Here is a 19,293-nt window from a genome sequence, read left to right as displayed (position 1 = left end):
TTACAGAGAAAAGGGAATCATTTAACCATGAAATAAACCCAATAGGGCTGTTCTGCCCCAATAAGGGGTAATTATATCTTAGTTGGGATCAAGTACAGGTACTGTTTTATTACTACAGAGAAAAGGGAATCATTTAACCATTAAATAAACCCAATAGGGCTGTTCTGCCCCCAATAAGGGGTAATTATATCTTAGTTGGGATCAAGTACAGGTACTGTTTTATTACTACAGAGAAAAGGGAATCATTTAACCATTAAATAAACCCAATAGGGCTGTTCTGCCCCAATAAGGGGTAATTATATCTTAGTTGGGATCAAGTACAGGTACTGTTTTATTACTACAGAGAAAAGGGAATCATTTAACCATTAAATAAACCCAATAGGGCTGTTCTGCCCCCAATAAGGGGTAATTATATCTTAGTTGGGATCAAGTACAGGTACTGTTTTATTATTACAGAGAAAAGGGAATCATTGTCATAATTGATTATAATGGAGTCTATGGGAGCTGGCCTTCCTGTAATTGAAAGCTTTCTGGATAATGGGACCCATAACTGTATAAAGTAATAATGTATCCCTATAGTAAAATATAATGATATTATAATCACAGAGGACTTTAACAACCATATAAAGGCACAAGGCTGCAGGCTGAGTTATACAGGGAACTCTGAGTATCACTCATGTATTATAAGGGATAATGTACCCCCTACTGTAAATGATAAGGATATTAGCAGTCACTGAGGGGTTCTGTGCCCCCCATATAAAGGCACAAGGCTGCAGGCTGAGTTATACAGGGAACTCTGAGTATCACTCATGTATTATAAGGGATAATGTACCCCCTACTGTAAATGATAAGGATATTAGCAGTCACTGAGGGGTTCTGTGCCCATATAAAGGCACAAGGCTGCAGGCTGAGTTATACAGGGAACTCTGAGTATCACTCATGTATTATAAGGGATAATGTACCCCCTACTGTAAATGATAAGGATATTAGCAGTCACTGAGGGGTTCTGTGCCCCCCATATAAAGGCACAAGGCTGCAGGCTGAGTTATACAGGGAACTCTGAGTATCACTCATGTATTATAAGGGATAATGTACCCCCTACTGTAAATGATAAGGATATTAGCAGTCACTGAGGGGTTCTGTGCCCCCCATATAAAGGCACAAGGCTGCAGGCTGAGTTATACAGGGAACTCTGAGTATCACTCATGTATTATAAGGGATAATGTACCCCCTACTGTAAATGATAAGGATATTAGCAGTCACTGAGGGGTTCTGTGCCCCCCATATAAAGGCACAAGGCTGCAGGCTGAGTTATACAGGGAACTCTGAGTATCACTCATGTATTATAAGGGATAATGTACCCCCTACTGTAAATGATAAGGATATTAGCAGTCACTGAGGGGTTCTGTGCCCCCCATATAAAGGCACAAGGCTGCAGGCTGAGTTATACAGGGAACTCTGAGTATCACTCATGTATTATAAGGGATAATGTACCCCCTACTGTAAATGATAAGGATATTAGCAGTCACTGAGGGGTTCTGTGCCCCCCATATAAAGGCACAAGGCTGCAGGCTGAGTTATACAGGTCAGGAAACTGATCAAAACTTCTGGATATATCTTTTATAATATACATAGGAAGTGGAAACATAAGAATTAAGTCAATATATGTATATTTATTGATTATTATAAAGCAGAACTGGATAAGTTGAGTGGCATGAACTATCCTAATGAACCAATGACCCATTTGCACAACAAAAGGAATTTCCATATCTTCATGATAAACCTATTATAAATAAATTATAGACAGTTCTACGCAGTTCTGACTGGAAATGGAGCAACAAGCCGAGAAAATAAGACAACCGAGTGGTTTATACAAAGGACTCCGAAGAACAACTTCCAGGTTCAAAGATCTCCTCTTCCTTCCAAGAAGACCATGAAGCTTTCATAACGCTCCCGGATATTAACAAAAGATAGATTAATAGAAGGTAAAGCTTCAAGAGATTGATATCTACCTGGGGCAAGATAGGGGTTGTTACCTTTAGAGGTTTAGTCAACTCAATGTGTTACATGGACATCACTTAACGTTACCCATAAGCCAAGATCTCCAGCCTAGTCATCAACGGACCTTCATTCCATTTCTAACCCCCTCCCCAAATCGTTTTTGTAGCGTGACAGACTCATTGCAATCGACAGACAACCATAATTGCACTTATATACAGTATTAACAAGAGGCCACCCCCTAGTGGAGACATCTGACAAAGCTCGGTGAGACAAAACGAAAGAAGGAGGAGGAAAGATTGTGATTGCAATTACTTCTTCATAAGCAAAAAGTTCCAAAGATTATAAACTATAAACTTTAATGCATATTTAAAAAGAAAAAAAAAACAAAAAAACATAAAACACACCAAAAAAACTCTAATTGGCAGGATTGTGTAACTCCTATTAAAATGCATGTGTCTAGAGATGAGGGCGGGGCATTCCAAAAGGGCGGAGGCAAATGGTCTTCTAAGCTTAGCCCGACGGGAGCAAACTTCACATTCTACAACTCCAAATCATTTGACCAATTTTGCCCCCAGTAACACTATATATACACAGGGCAGTTGTGTGCCCAACGGGGCTCCTCCTCCTTCCAAACATGTCCATGGGCCAATAAAACAGATGTTAGTAAAAGCTTGGAGTTTGGCCCAAAAGGGATGTCCTTCATGTTGGCCAAGTTGTCGTAGACCTTCGTTTTTTCAAAGGTTTAGGAAGAAAGTCAGTCTGAGCTGCCTTAATACTCAATACGGGTCCAGTAGAGCATGCTTCCGAGAAGAACCCAGAACTGAAAGAAGAAGAAAAAAAAAAAATTGAGGCCTGTTGCAATTTGCTTTAGAATTTTACCGTTTATGTTCATTCTAAGGTGGACAACCTTCTCTGCTTCTTCAGCTTTGGCTTCACCTGTTCAAATGAGCGACCTATGCCCAAAGGCAATGTCCTCCCTGACCAATATGTGATGGAAGGTCCATCAGATTTTGATCTGGAAGACAGGATACTACTACTGATTGAGTATAGAATTAGGCCATTGATGTCAACTGCTCAACAGGTCTTCACTGACCCTCTATCTGATCCAAACTGTAGCATGGTTGGTAGAGATCTAATCTGATGTAGAGGCTATCTCCATCAGAGGATCTACCCATGTATGGGCAGCTTTAGAGTCACTGAAATGCCTTCATGAGGTTGGTCACAGGAACATTATGATGTAGCTGGGTCACCTGGGTCCTAGGGGAATAATTATTCTGGGTGTATGTTTAGCAAGTGAGAAAACACAAGGATCAAGGGGCTGGTCAAGTTGGCACAATTGGTCAGTATGTACTTTAGGAGGGTCTTTCCACCTCCCCATGGATCATCTGAAAGTAAATTAAGGAGTTACTTACTGTCCAGCAGAGAATGGAAAATCCAAACCAGGCCACTCCCCAGGCATGACGGGTCATTGGGCCAGCCATCTGGTCGTAGCAACCCTATAAGATACAAAGAGTTGATTTGTTCTCATTTGCCCTCAACAAAATCCTCTGCCACCTCTGTGCCCTACTACCCTAGTCGCCTCTACTGTAGCATAGAGATAGTTGCTAGGGTCTATATCCTTATAAGTGCCAGCAGTAATACCCATATCCACCTCCTCTGTAGGCCTACAAGGGTAAGTCACCTGTTTCGCTGAAGGCAGGAGCCTCACTGCCCGCAGATCTCAACAGATTGACTATATGTAACCTATCACAGTTCATGTAGATCTCCCTAAAATACTTACATTCAGATTGACATATGGAGAAACCCCAAGTTTACAGGCATCCAGATTTACGGGTTGCCCGAGGCTGTTCATGGCGCAGCACTGCTGTGGCCAAGGGTAGGCAGAATCGCTGTTAGACTGCCGGAACACCGATGTGTAGGTCTGCCAGTCTTGGGGTCCGTTGACTCCACAGCAGCCGTTCTGGAGGGAGAGGAACCAAATGTTAGAGACCATAGAACTTGATCTCTGAGAACATCTGAAGACCCAAACCCACAACCCCATACCGTACCAGAAGCATAAAGCGGTTCCAGGTGTTGGTGACTCCATTAATTTTCCAAAGGTTGTCGTTGTTGGTTGGGTTTGGATTTTGGTAGAAGTCCAACATCTGTTTCAGGAAGAGGTTTGGAATGAACTAGACCAAAGGAGAGAGAAAGTGTCAAGATAAATGTCTTGAGGAAGGTAATGAGTCTTCTCTTACATAGTAAGTTGGGTTGAAAAAAGACACGTCCATCACGTTCAACCATAATGCCTATATATAACCTGCCTAACTGCTAGTTGATCCAGAGGAAGGCAAAAAACCCCATCTGAAGCCTCTCTAATTTGCCCCAGGGGGGAAACAATTCCTTCCTGACTCCAAGATGGCAATCGGACCAGTCCCTGGGGCAACTTGTACTGAGAGCTATCCTTCCTACCCCTGTATTCCCTCACTTGTACTGAGAGCTATCCCCCCTACCCCTGTATTCCCTCACTTGTACTGAGAGCTATCTCCCCTACCCCTGTATTCCCTCACTTGTACTGAGAGCTATCTCCCCTACCCCTGTATTCCCTCACTTGTACTGAGAGCTATCTCCCCTACCCCTGTATTCCCTCACTTGTACTGAGAGCTATCTCCCCTACCCCTGTATTCCCTCACTTGTACTGAGAGCTATCCCCCCTACCCCTGTATTCCCTCACTTGTACTGAGAGCTATCCCCCCTACCCCTGTATTCCCTCACTTGTACTGAGAGCTATCCCCCCTATCCCTGTATTCCCTCACTTGTACTGAGAGCTATCCCCCCTACCCCTGTATTCCCTCACTTGTACTGAGAGCTATCTCCCCTACCCCTGTATTCCCTCACTTGTACTGAGAGCTATCTCCCCTACCCCTGTATTCCCTCACTTGTACTGAGAGCTATCTCCCCTACCCCTGTATTCCCTCACTTGTACTGAGAGCTATCTCCCCTACCCCTGTATTCCCTCACTTGTACTGAGAGCTATCCCCCATACCCCTGTATTCCCTCACTTGTACTGAGAGCTATCCCCCCTACCCCTGTATTCCCTCACTTGTACTGAGAGCTATCTCCCCTACCCCTGTATTCCCTCACTTGTACTGAGAGCTATCCCCCCTACCCCTGTATTCCCTCACTTGTACTGAGAGCTATCCCCCCTACCCCTGTATTCCCTCACTTGTACTGAGAGCTATCCCCCCTACCCCTGTATTCCCTCACTTGTACTGAGAGCTATCCCCCCTACCCCTGTATTCCCTCACTTGTACTGAGAGCTATCTCCCCTACCCCTGTATTCCCTCACTTGCTAAGAAGCCATCCATCCCCTTCTTAAAGCTATATAATGTATCAGCCAAAGGTTCTTAGAGCCCTTGAGTTCCTATCACCCTCTATGTTGACTATAATAATGTCCAAAGATGATTGGGTACTTGGGTTGATTTATACCCAACTGGGAAAGGACCTAGGCAGATATTTTTGGTTTAGACCATCCAATAACCCAATCAGATCTTTGTTGGTCTGTTTATAGAGAATACACCATCGCCCGATATCCAGTTGGTCGTTCCTTACTATCCCCATGGATCAGTGACCCATTCAAGTGGCGGCAAGAAATACTCACAAAGTTTTCCTGAGTTGCAGCCGTGATGGCCGAGGCCACTTCGAAGGCATAAACTACGAACATCAGGATGAGATACTGAAATGAAGAAGGGGTGAAGTATATTGAATCAACAATCATCATCAATCATCATACTCCATTTACTAACACTGGTAACAAGCAGTAACTCATCAACCAGAACCATCTATATATAGGCGGGGCACAATGAAAGTGGCCACAGCCAATAAGAGGCCTTGGAGCTAGATGGATAGAAAGCATTAGAGATTTCCCCCATAGAACATGGGAAATACCAGACAGACAGTAGTAAAGGGGTAATAGCATTGGTATTTACAGGTTACTAGTTCCCCTACTGGGGTAACTTCCAATTGGCCAACTGGTGGTGCATAGATGGAACTGCAGTGACCACCCAGAAGCACAGCTTCTTCTTATTGGAGGAGGTTTCCTTTATAATATTGCCCAATATCCAATTGCCCAATGGGAGAGCGTCCTACAGATCCTCATTGGACCAGAACCCAGTCCTTACCACCATCAGCATTCGCCTGTTCGACTTCATGATGCCAATGATTCCGACGATGGACAAGATGAAGAAGCAGAACCCTGTAAAGATGCCAATCCAGGCTGCGGCAAATATGTCGGCGTTGTTGGTCGCCTCCAGCAGGGGGTAGATGCCACTCTGGTCCGACACAAAGAAGATGCACTCGGCTGTCAGGGCCACGCCACAGAGCTGGAACGACGAGGTGACCATGATTAGAACACGTGCATTCCAATTGGTTAAGAATTGCCCCAGTGCCATAGCCATGGCAACCAAACAGTTGGGCTCATCATTATTTAACGTGCAGTTGACCCATCAAAGCTGTTCTTCAAGTCATCTTGAGACTTTTTGAAACCGTGGCCCCAAATTATGTTAAACTCTTGGACACCCTATAATTAGACCTTGATCTATAATTAGACCATGTGATCCATTCCTATTTAACCCCCAGTGCACTAAAACTTACTGGGTTTGTGCCATTCTATGGGCCATAGAGGGCTTGGTGGAACCATGAATGATACTTGACCAGGATCTACATCCAGGGGTGCACAAGTAACATACAAAAGGAGGATAAAATAACTAGTAGGGCTAGTTAACTAGGGGCTTCTGGCCAAACTATGAGCCTCTAGTCCTGACCAAGGCTCCGGTTAGGTGCAAAGTGGTTAATAATATCGACTACTTACCCCAAGGACCACATTGCCGAAGATGATGATGGACTGGTAACACCGAACGCCTGAGTCCTCCTTCATTTTCTTACGTATAATAAACCTGTACAATTAAAAAAAAGTTGATTGGAAGTTGATTTGAGAAAGGGCGTGGCCTAAAGCAGCAGGAAACCATGTGACATTGCAGTCCAGTAGAATCTCTGGACCCCAGAAGAAGGACTAAGGGTTTCTATATACACCCGGGCCTAGAGGATTGGAATGCAACTCGCTCACATTTCATTCAGTCCAACATTCTAATCTCGGGCATACTCGTAACCAATAGCGAGAACAAGTTTTTCTTCTCCCGGTCAGTTTGTTTAAAGGGGAAACGAACAATATCTTAGATCTAAAAACATCCCAAACTTCTCATGCATGCAGAGCTGGGTGGGGCGTGGGGGGGGGGGGGGGGGTATAGAGAATTCCACCCTGTAATATAAAATCCAACACACAGAGGAGAGCAGAGTTACTGAGCAGTGATTGTGTATGGCAGCTCCAACCGGCCAAAATCTCTATGCCCAGGCCTGAACTGGGATTCAACAGGGGCCAAACAGCCCCAATAAATAGTGAGTGTCTATGGGATCTTACAGCAGTCCCCCTGGCATTTGCCAGAACCCACAGACTGGCAGTCCTGGCACGCTCTACGGAAAGCACCAGCAGCCAAATGCCCCTCGTGCTATTTGTCTATGGCTTCCTCAGGTTGTATATAGTGTTCCTGAGCATCACCCCTTCCCCCAGGGGGTGCAAACCCGCAGCCATGGGCATCAGCATTCACTGCTAAACAGATGCATTTAATTCCCACAGAGAGGAGGTGTGGCCTCAGTGTGCCAGATGCTTCAATGAAACCTGTTGCACCCAATACTTTTAATCCCAAATCCCCCCCTAACTGGCCTTCAGGCTGGGCCCCCTTAGCCCATAACAAGGTTACAGATATATAGAAACATTGGGGTAACAGTCACCCCGCTATAGTTCCAGGGGTACCCAGGGCACAAATAAGCACTCACCCCAAATCCCCCCTAACTGGCCTTCAGGCTGGGCCCCCTTAGCCCATAACAAGGTTACAGATATATAGAAACATTGGGGTAACAGTCACCCTGCTATAGTTCCAGGGGTACCCAGGGCACAAATAAGCACTCACCCCAAATCCCCCCTAACTGGCCTTCAGGCTGGGCCCCCTTAGCCCATAACAAGGTTACAGATATATAGAAACATTGGGGTAACAGTTACCCCGCTATAGTTCCAGGGGTACCCAGGGCACAAATAAGCACTCACCCCAAATCCCCCCCTAACTGGCCTTCAGGCTGGGCCCCCTTAGCCCATAACAAGGTTACAGATATATAGAAACATTGGGGTAACAGTTACCCCGCTATAGTTCCAGGGGTACCCAGGGCACAAATAAGCACTCACCCCAAATCCCCCCCTAACTGGCCTTCAGGCTGGGCCCCCTTAGCCCATAACAAGGTTACAGATATATAGAAACATTGGGGTAACAGTCACCCTGCTATAGTTCCAGGGGTACCCAGGGCACAAATAAGCACCCACCCCAAATCCCCCCCTAACTGGCCTTCAGGCTGGGCCCCCTTAGCCCATAACAAGGTTACAGATATATAGAAACATTGGGGTAACAGTCACCCCGCTATAGTTCCAGGGGTACCCAGGGCACAAATAAGCACTCACCCCAAATCCCCCCCTAACTGGCCTTCAGGCTGGGCCCCCTTAGCCCATAACAAGGTTACAGATATATAGAAACATTGGGGTAACAGTCACCCTGCTATAGTTCCAGGGGTACCCAGGGCACAAATAAGCACCCACCCCAAATCCCCCCCTAACTGGCCTTCAGGCTGGGCCCCCTTAGCCCATAACAAGGTTACAGATATATAGAAACATTGGGGTAACAGTTACCCCGCTATAGTTCCAGGGGTACCCAGGGCACAAATAAGCACTCACCCCAAATCCCCCCCTAACTGGCCTTCAGGCTGGGCCCCCTTAGCCCATAACAAGGTTACAGATATATAGAAACATTGGGGTAACAGTCACCCTGCTATAGTTCCAGGGGTACCCAGGGCACAAATAAGCACCCACCCCAAATCCCCCCCTAACTGGCCTTCAGGCTGGGCCCCCTTAGCCCATAACAAGGTTACAGATATATAGAAACATTGGGGTAACAGTCACCCCGCTATAGTTCCAGGGGTACCCAGGGCACAAATAAGCACTCACCCCAAATCCCCCCCTAACTGGCCTTCAGGCTGGGCCCCCTTAGCCCATAACAAGGTTACAGATATATAGAAACACTGGGGTAACAGTCACCCCGCTATAGTTCCAGGGGTACCCAGGGTACAAATAAGCACTCACCCCAAATCCCCCCCTAACTGGCCTTCAGGCTGGGCCCCCTTAGCCCATAACAAGGTTACAGATATATAGAAACATTGGGGTAACAGTCACCCCGCTATAGTTCCAGGGGTACCCAGGGCACAAATAAGCACTCACCCCAAATCCCCCCCTGTCTGTGGGGTGTATGCATTACTGTGTATGACATAATTGTGATATAACCACTCCTCCAGCATGTCAGCTATCGGGCTGCCCTTCCAGTAAAGATACCCTTCCTTTACTGATAGTGAAATCTCCTTTCCTTCCCACCATTACATCCATAACTTTGACTGCCCTTAGAAAAAAAGGACCCTCCTTATGCTGATGGCAATTAATTTTCTCCCTTATTAGCCCCTAGGTATCAGTATAACCCCACATGGGGCAGGGGGGCACCCATAGACACACCCTGCGGCTGCCGCTCCATGGGGGGGACTGGAGTGACTAACGGTGAAACTGAAATGCATTGTTGCCCTGAATTTGCATACGTTTGCCCCAAATCCACCCCCCCGCCTTGGGCAGGGCCCCCCCTGGACAGATGGGTTTCAGGGTTTATAGCTCAGTCGCTGCTTTACATCATAGATGTTCTTGCAGAACTATAACTCCCAGAATCAGCTGACATACTACCCCGGCTGCCCCGACATTTAACCCTATGACTGATCCTTAACCCCCAGTTGGGGCAGTTCCATTCATACCTTCAGCGTCTGGCCCGTTACTCACACAAGTCAGAATTTCCCCCAATTTGGAAGGGGAGCTCCCCAACCACAGACTGTAAAACTTATTCTGCTTTTGCTACATTGTATCATGAGTCAGAACTAGTCGTTTAGAGAATATAATCAGATTGATATGGAGTTTAATAGCAATTACATTTACTAGTAACTTTAACCCAGTGGGAATCAGGAAAGGAAGAATGTTGCCGAGAATTGTATTTTTAATTAAGAAAACAGTTTTTAAGGCAGATTTCCCCTTTAATTAAGACATGGAAGTGAAATTCCCCCCTATATAAGGGTTAAGGGTCCCGTCCACACACTTCCCTGTAACCGCACCGTGCAACACAGCATTGGATTGTTACACAGTTCCCACATTAAAGGGGAAGTTAACTCACTTATATTCATGTCAGTAGCCGTTTGGGGATTTTAACCTACAGGAGACTCACGTTCCAACCCCAATACCCCCCACTGGTTCCCCCATAACCCCCTTTATAACAACTTAGTAGCTGAGGCTAAAAACCAGGGACAGGTCCCACAGATTCAATAACTCATTCCCTAATGTCCAGCTGATACAGATTAAAGCAGATCAGTCCCAGGAATATTATAAAAAGTCACCCCGTCTCCCACCCCAGCACCCTACAGGCACCATTTCTCCCACCCCTGAACCCTACAGGCACCCCTCTCCCACCCCAGCACCCTACAGGCACCATTTCTCCCACCCCAGCACCCTACAGGCACCCCTCTCCCACCCCAGCACACTACAGGCACCATTTCTCCCACCCCTGAACCCTACAGGCACCCCTCTCCCACCCCAGCACCCTACAGGCACCATTTCTCCCACCCCTGAACCCTACAGGCACCCCGTCTCCCTCCCCAGCACCCTACAGGCCCCCCGTCTCCCTCCCCAGCACCCTACAGGCCCCCCGTCTCCCTCCCCAGCACCCTACAGGCCCCCCGTCTCCCTCCCCAGCACCCTACATGCACCCCGTCTCCCTCCCCAGCACCCTACATGCCCCCCGTCTCCCTCCCCAGCACCCTACATGCCCCCCGTCTCCATCCCCAGCACCCTACAGGCCCCCCGTCTCCATCCCCAGCACCCTACAGGCCCCCCGTCTCATCCCCAGCACCCTACAGGCCCCCCGTCTCCATCCCCAGCACCCTACAGGCCCCCCGTCTCCATCCCCAGCACCCTACAGGCCCCCCGTCTCCATCCCCAGCACCCTACAGCCATGCCCTGATTGGGGAGCTGGAGGGTAGTACACAGCCCAGCAGGGTGCAGTCGCATTCTAATGCGCAATATAAAGTGAATAGAGGAGCCTCCCCTGCCGACAGACTGAAAGCAACTGCTGCTCTACATTATATGCACAATCTGAGTGTGAGCTCTTGGGCACAGCTGCTGCAAGTCTCTGGGTTAAACTGCCATTGGTAATTAATAATCACATCCATGTAACCCTATCATTCCCACACCCAGGCCTCTCCTGTATATCCCATAATAACCACACAGATACCCCAGCGCAGCACAATAAGGGGCCCCAATAGGCACTTACAGGCACTAGAGCAGCACAGCTTAGTTACCCTTAGGCTGCACATCCAACCATCCCATAATATGTCAGTATATAGCCGCTAATGCCCAATAATCGGGGGCCCTGGGGTGGGTCCCACTTACCTTCTGTCCTGCCTGAGAGATGGGAAACACCTGTCCTGCCTGAACCTCCAGCAACTCTTTAAAGATTCCTTAAGTCTTACCTGAGGCCTGCTGCTATTGGTGGGGGCCAGTCATGTGACCCAGGTACCTGGCCAAACCTGTTTCTTGATTTTGGCAATGGGGCTATTTCTTTCTTATGCAGGAATGTGGCTTGGGGAGCCCAGTGCCATTTGCTAGGACCCTGTTCCCTTACCCGGGGTCCCCGGGAGTTGCTGAACTAAACCCCATGCTATTCCCTAATCTACACGGCCGGGTTTAACCCTTTTAGGGCCGTGTATTGCCCAATCTCTGGCACTTAATGGCCACCTTGTCTACCAGTTCAGGCTGCAGTGATGTTTATAATGGAAGGAATGCTTAAAGCATGCTGGGAGTTGTAGTCCATAAACCTTACAATTAATCATTTCATTTTCACATTAACAGGGGGGTTCTATTATTAAACAGCATAATAATAATAATAATAATAATAACCTAGGGTGCAGGGGTCCCAAATGTTTTGTGGCCCAGTCTGCCTCTCTCTCTAACCCTGATGTTTACAATGGTCCCTGGTTGCCAGGCATGGCTGCCCTGGCAACCCATTCCTTAGGTTAGATTTTTATGACTTGTAATTATTTGTTATCACTAATGTACCTACCCAGACCCTCTCCCATTGCTCTGCTGGCCTGTAATTCAAACCCCTGCCTGGTTGCTAAGGTAACTATGACCCTTATGGAGTGAGCCTGAATACAGTACAGGCATCCGGCTCATGGGGCATGCTGGGAGTTGGAGTCTACAGGTTTCTATTTCTGCTGAGAGGGGGAAGCTTTATAGACTTTGGGGGTACGCAGACATCAGCCGGTCCCCTGCACCCCAAGTATATACTTAAACAGGATAGGGTAGAACTGGCCGGCCTGGATACCCGGTGGCCCCTAGGGGCCCCCAGTAAAGGACAATGTCTAGTAACCGCTTCCCAGGCCTGTGTAACATTCAGTGATGCCTATGGACCCTGTATGTAAGGGCCCCTGGTGGCCCCTAGGGGCCCCATTGGTACAGACCTACTGGGAAACATAATGCTCTTGTTCTTGATCCCAATAATATTAATAAAGAAGAAAGATAGATAAATAAATAAATAAATAAGGGTGGCACTGGGCTGCAGGAAAGGTGCCCCCCCCCCAGTATCAGACACAACATTTCCCTTTGATCTGGGCTTTTGTTCCTCATTGAAACTTCCCCTTTAAATGGTAAATTTGTTCTATTTATGTTGGAAAGCAGTCATTTAGCCACAGGTTTGCATAGAAATCTTTGAGCCAACAACCCCACACTTTCTGTTTGGATGGAAGGGCGCATCTTCATTATGTTATTTAACCTGCTATCTGGTTGCTGGGGGTCTCATTTCTCCTAGCAACCCCCTCATGGTTAGAATAACAGAGCAGAAAAATGAATTGGAAGGGACTGAATAGAAAAACATGAGACCTAAACTTACAACAATAAAAATCTTTCCTTGGGATTTACTTGTATCCTTATATTCCATGTATGAGGGGTAAAGGCACAAGGCTGCCCCCTACTGTAAATGATAAGGATATTAGCAGTCACTGAGGGGTTCTGTGCCCATATAAAGGCACAAGGCTGCAGGCTGAGTTATACAGGGAACTCTGAGTATCACTCATGTATTATAAGGGATAATGTACCCCCTACTGTAAATGATAAGGATATTAGCAGTCACTGAGGGGTTCTGTGCCCCCCATATAAAGGCACAAGGCTGCAGGCTGAGTTATACAGGGAACTCTGAGTATCACTCATGTATTATAAGGGATAATGTACCCCCTACTGTAAATGATAAGGATATTAGCAGTCACTGAGGGGTTCTGTGCCCATATAAAGGCACAAGGCTGCAGGCTGAGTTATACAGGGAACTCTGAGTATCACTCATGTATTATAAGGGATAATGTACCCCCTACTGTAAATGATAAGGATATTAGCAGTCACTGAGGGGTTCTGTGCCCCCCATATCAAGGCACAAGGCTGCAGGCTGAGTTATACAGGGAACTCTGAGTATCACTCATGTATTATAAGGGAAAATGTACCCCCTACTGTAAATGATAAGGATATTAGCAGTCACTGAGGGGTTCTGTGCCCCCCATATAAAGGCACAAGGCTGCAGGCTGAGTTATACAGGGAACTCTGAGTATCACTCATGTATTATAAGGGATAATGTACCCCCTACTGTAAATGATAAGGATATTAGCAGTCACTGATGGGTTCTGTGCCCCCCATATAAAGGCACAAGGCTGCAGGCTGAGTTATACAGGGAACTCTGAGTATCACTCATGTATTATAAGGGATAATGTACCCCCTACTGTAAATGATAAGGATATTAGCAGTCACTGAGGGGTTCTGTGCCCCCCATATAAAGGCACAAGGCTGCAGGCTGAGTTATACAGGGAACTCTGAGTATCACTCATGTATTATAAGGGATAATGTACCCCCTACTGTAAATGATAAGGATATTAGCAGTCACTGAGGGGTTCTGTGCCCATATAAAGGCACAAGGCTGCAGGCTGAGTTATACAGGGAACTCTGAGTATCACTCATGTATTATAAGGGATAATGTACCCCCTACTGTAAATGATAAGGATATTAGCAGTCACTGAGGGGTTCTGTGCCCCCCATATAAAGGCACAAGGCTGCAGGCTGAGTTATACAGGGAACTCTGAGTATCACTCATGTATTATAAGGGATACTGTACCCCCTACTGTAAATGATAAGGATATTAGCAGTCACTGATGGGTTCTGTGCCCCCCATATAAAGGCACAAGGCTGCAGGCTGAGTTATACAGGGAACTCTGAGTATCACTCATGTATTATAAGGGATAATGTACCCCCTACTGTAAATGATAAGGATATTAGCAGTCACTGAGGGGTTCTGTGCCCATATAAAGGCACAAGGCTGCAGGCTGAGTTATACAGGGAACTCTGAGTATCACTCATGTATTATAAGGGATAATGTACCCCCTACTGTAAATGATAAGGATATTAGCAGTCACTGAGGGGTTCTGTGCCCATATAAAGGCACAAGGCTGCAGGCTGAGTTATACAGGGAACTCTGAGTATCACTCATGTATTATAAGGGATAATGTACCCCCTACTGTAAATGATAAGGATATTAGCAGTCACTGAGGGGTTCTGTGCCCATATAAAGGCACAAGGCTGCAGGCTGAGTTATACAGGGAACTCTGAGTATCACTCATGTATTATAAGGGATAATGTACCCCCTACTGTAAATGATAAGGATATTAGCAGTCACTGAGGGGTTATGCAGGGTTACTGCAGGTAGGTATCAGTGCTGTAGATGAGGGGGGGACAGGGCAGTGGGAGATACAGATCTAACCTGTGTGTATAAGAGGTAAGTAGAGGAACAGGTTTATCAAGGAACAGTAAGAAAAATAGAGGCGACACTGGGAGGAGCCAATGGGGAGGGAGGGGCCAGGGACTCGGATTTGACAAAATATTATGGTAAGAGTGGAAGCTATTTTAGCAACTATAAATATAACCCGGTGTAATTTTCCAAATCTCTCAGTTGATGTTCAGCAGTAACAGCGTCGCACAGACTGAGAGAGCGGTGGGGGCGGGGCACAGGTGAATAGGGCGGAGCCTCAGGGCACAATCTGTGGGGCAACACACAGTGCCATATACAGCTGGGGGGCAAGCCTTGGGCACTGCTGTGTCTGTACTTCCTGCTACTCATCTGAGTGTCTTTACTTCCTCGCTTTATGGCAAGTGTCCCGGTCATAACCTCCCAATCACACGTAGGATCAGTTGCCCTTTATCTGTTACACACTGACCCCAGGGTCACATGGTTACATCGGATGGGAATTGCAGCGACAGGGAATGAAGGAAGCTCGGCAGCGGCAGAACAAACAAAACCACTGCACTTATAAATTCCAATATAGGTTTCATTAACACTTTTAATAGGAAAGATAATAGGGATATAACAGGGCCATAATAACGACAGTTCATGTAAAGGTTTAGTTCCCCTTTATTTCAACGTTGCATTAAAGGCAAATAAACCTGCAGCCCCCCTGCCTCCAAGCAAATTGTGCCCTGGCTCTCTGCCCCCCCCCCCCCCGGATCCCCCCATCATTCCCGGCCATGGTGCAAAGTCGCCATAAATCCACCCCCAGTCGGTTTCTGCGCCTTTATAAATATTTATCTCGGCATTGTGACTGCTGAGCCGACGCTCTCGCTATTAATGGGTAACAGTCTCAGCCGTTTATTTATGGAGATGTTGGTCGTTGGCCGCACAAACCCATTAGGATAAGAAATAAATGGGGCTCTGAAAGCTTTTCTGCATTTATGTGATGCATTATGGGGAATCTAGCTACAGTTTAACTTGCCCTTTGTTTGGGGTTGGGGGGGGGGGCAGATGAATCCTGGGGCTGTGCAGTTACACCCCAATAGGGCAAATAGTCCCTCATCCTGAAACCCTGTTACTGCAGCTGAAAGCAGAATTGCTCAGTCCCTTTCCCTGCACTGCTGGTTCTGACTCCTGATACAACTCCCCAATATCCATTCATTCCTCATTCTCACTGGGTTTATAGTTATGTGTAACTGTCACTGTGTCTGTCCCTTTCCCTTCCCTGCACTGCTGGTTCTGACTCCTGATACAACTCCCCAATACCCATTCATTCCTCATTCTCACTGGGTTTATAGTTATGTGTAACTGTCACTGTGTCTGTCCCTTTCCCTTCCCTGCACTGCTGGTTCTAACTCCTGATACAACTCCCCAATACCCATTCATTCCTCATTCTCACTGGGTTTATAGTTATGTGTAACTGTCACTGTGTCTGTCCCTTTCCCTTTCCCTTCTCTGCACTGCTGGTTCTGACTCCTGATACAACTCCCCAATACTCATTCATCCCTCATTCTCACTGGGTTTATAGTTATGTGTAACTGTCACTGTGTCTGTCCCTTTCCCTTCCCTGCACTGCTGGTTCTGACTCCTGATACAACTCCCCAATATCCATTCATCCCTCATTCTCACTGGGTTTATAGTTATGTGTAACTGTCACTGTGTCTGTCCCTTTCCCTTCCCTGCACTGCTGGTTCTGACTCCTGATACAACTCCCCAATATCCATTCATCCCTCATTCTCACTGGGTTTATAGTTATGTGTAACTGTCACTGTGTCTGTCCCTTTCCCTTCCCTGCACTGCTGGTTCTGACTCCTGATACAACTCCCCAATACCCATTCATTCCTCATTCTCACTGGGTTTATAGTTATGTGTAACTGTCACTGTGTCTGTCCCTTTCCCTTCCCTGCACTGCTGGTTCTGACTCCTGATACAACTCCCCAATATCCATTCATTCCTCATTCTCACTGGGTTTATAGTTATGTGTAACTGTCACTGTGTCTGTCCCTTTCCCTTCTCTGCACTGCTGGTTCTGACTCCTGATACAACTCCCCAATACCCATTCATCCCTCATTCTCACTGGGTTTATAGTTATGTGTAACTGTCACTGTGTCTGTCCCTTTCCCCTCTCTGCACTGCTGGTTCTGACTCCTGATACAACTCCCCAATACCCATTCATCCCTCATTCTCACTGGGTTTATAGTTATGTGTAACTGTCACTGTGTCTGTCCCTTTCCCTGAAACAATATATCACAAACCACTTTCTAATACTCGAAGTCCACTTGGTTCCTTGTCCCGGACTCCATTCGCCACGTGGATAAAGAATGGGGGGGGGATGCACTTTTCTGTGCAAGTGGGATGTATGGAATTCTATTATTTTATATTAGGTTTGCATTAGTTCCCCTTTAAACAGGTGAGTTGCTGTTGGTAAATGGGCACAGACTTTGCTCTGAGGGAGGGAAGGGGTTTCTGTTAAACCTGCCGGGTCTGTTTGGGGAGGAATGTGCCCCAGTTATGTACGGAATGAGGACTTTCTGCCTCTCTGGTTTCACAAAAACACAAAAAAGAATCAACTTCTATCCCTTCCCTCATTCTTATAGGCCCCACCCACTCCCATACTCACACTCACACTCCCATACTCACACTCACATACATACACTCACACTAACACACTGAGGGGCTTTATGATGTGCAAATATACTGTATATACACATGTATAACTCAGCCGTGTGCCTTTATATGGGCACATAACCCCTCAGTGACTGCTAATATCCTTATCATTTACAGTAGGGGGTACATTATCCCTTATAATACATGAGTGATACTCAGAGTTCCCTGTATAACTCAGCCTGCAGCCTTGTGCCTTTATATGGGCACAGAACCCCTCAGTGACTGCTAATATCCTTATCATTTACAGTAGGGGGTACATTATCCCTTATAATACATGAGTGATACTCAGAGTTCCCTGTATAACTCAGCCTGCAGCCTTGTGCCTTTATATGGGGGGCACAGAACCCCTCAGTGACTGCTAATATCCTTATCATTTACAGTAGGGGGTACATTATCCCTTATAATACATGAGTGATACTCAGAGTTCCCTGTATAACTCAGCCTGCAGCCTTGTGCCTTTATATGGGGGGCACAGAACCCCTCAGTGACTGCTAATATCCTTATCATTTACAGTAGGGGGTACATTATCCCTTATAATACATGAGTGATACTCAGAGTTCCCTGTATAACTCAGCCTGCAGCCTTGTGCCTTTATATGGGGGGCACAGAACCCCTCAGTGACTGCTAATATCCTTATCATTTACAGTAGGGGGTACATTATCCCTTATAATACATGAGTGATACTCAGAGTTCCCTGTATAACTCAGCCTGCAGCCTTGTGCCTTTATATGGGGGGCACAGAACCCCTCAGTGACTGCTAATATCCTTATCATTTACAGTAGGGGGTACATTATCCCTTATAATACATGAGTGATACTCAGAGTTCCCTGTATAACTCAGCCTGCAGCCTTGTGCCTTTATATGGGCACAGAACCCCTCAGTGACTGCTAATATCCTTATCATTTACAGTAGGGGGTACATTATCCCTTATAATACATGAGTGATACTCAGAGTTCCCTGTATAACTCAGCCTGCAGCCTTGTGCCTTTATATGGGGGGTACAGAACCCCTCAGTGACTGCTAATATCCTTATCATTTACAGTAGGGGGTACATTATCCCATATAATACATGAGTGATACTCAGAGTTCCCTGTATAACTCAGCCTGCAGCCTTGTGCCTTTATATGGGCACAGAACCCCTCAGTGACTGCTAATATCCTTATCATTTACAGTAGGGGGTACAGTATCCCTTATAATACATGAGTGATACTCAGAGTTCCCTGTATAACTCAGCCTGCAGCCTTGTGCCTTTATATGGGCACAGAACCCCTCAGTGACTGCTAATATCCTTATCATTTACAGTAGGGGGTACATTATCCCGTACATATATATCTTTACACACGCTGGAATGTATGTTGGGTTTGCTCTAGAACCCCAAGGAACACCAGTGCAGATAATAATGGGATCAGATGATGTCTGTGCCCCAGTTGTTACATTTGGTCCATATGGGTGGGAGCTGCCGGGAGCGGTGCATCTGGCACAGACAATAATGGATGGTACCACAGATGCTGCACACTTCATTGCACCTCCTCTTTCTGTCAATGCCCCCAGTCCCTTGTATACAGGATTATGTATTGCCCCTAGTTACTTG

At 46.6% G+C, this 19,293-nt stretch overlaps 1 protein-coding gene across 4 annotated transcripts; it reads right to left on the bottom strand.

Moving 5' to 3' along the window:
• Positions 1-1,653: 1,653 nt before the first annotated feature.
• Positions 1,654-11,941, bottom strand: upk1b (uroplakin 1B). 4 transcript variants are annotated; one of them, XM_012957128.1, is made up of 8 exons: positions 11,609-11,941; positions 6,851-6,935; positions 6,162-6,362; positions 5,642-5,716; positions 4,050-4,172; positions 3,782-3,961; positions 3,414-3,497; positions 1,654-2,821 (listed from the first exon to the last, which is right to left on the bottom strand). In XM_012957128.1, the coding sequence occupies exons 2-8, from the start codon at positions 6,914-6,916 to the stop codon at positions 2,771-2,773; spliced, it is 780 nt and encodes a 259-aa protein (XP_012812582.1). In that variant the 5' UTR covers positions 6,917-6,935; positions 11,609-11,941; the 3' UTR covers positions 1,654-2,770.
• Between the last annotated feature and the right edge of the window lie 7,352 nt (positions 11,942-19,293).

Source organism: Xenopus tropicalis, chromosome 2, assembly GCF_000004195.4.
Source record: "Xenopus tropicalis strain Nigerian chromosome 2, UCB_Xtro_10.0, whole genome shotgun sequence".
Lineage (NCBI taxonomy): Eukaryota > Metazoa > Chordata > Amphibia > Anura > Pipidae > Xenopus > Xenopus tropicalis.
The sequence above is the reverse complement of the archived record's forward strand: the minus strand, read 5'-3'. Positions and strand labels throughout refer to the sequence as shown.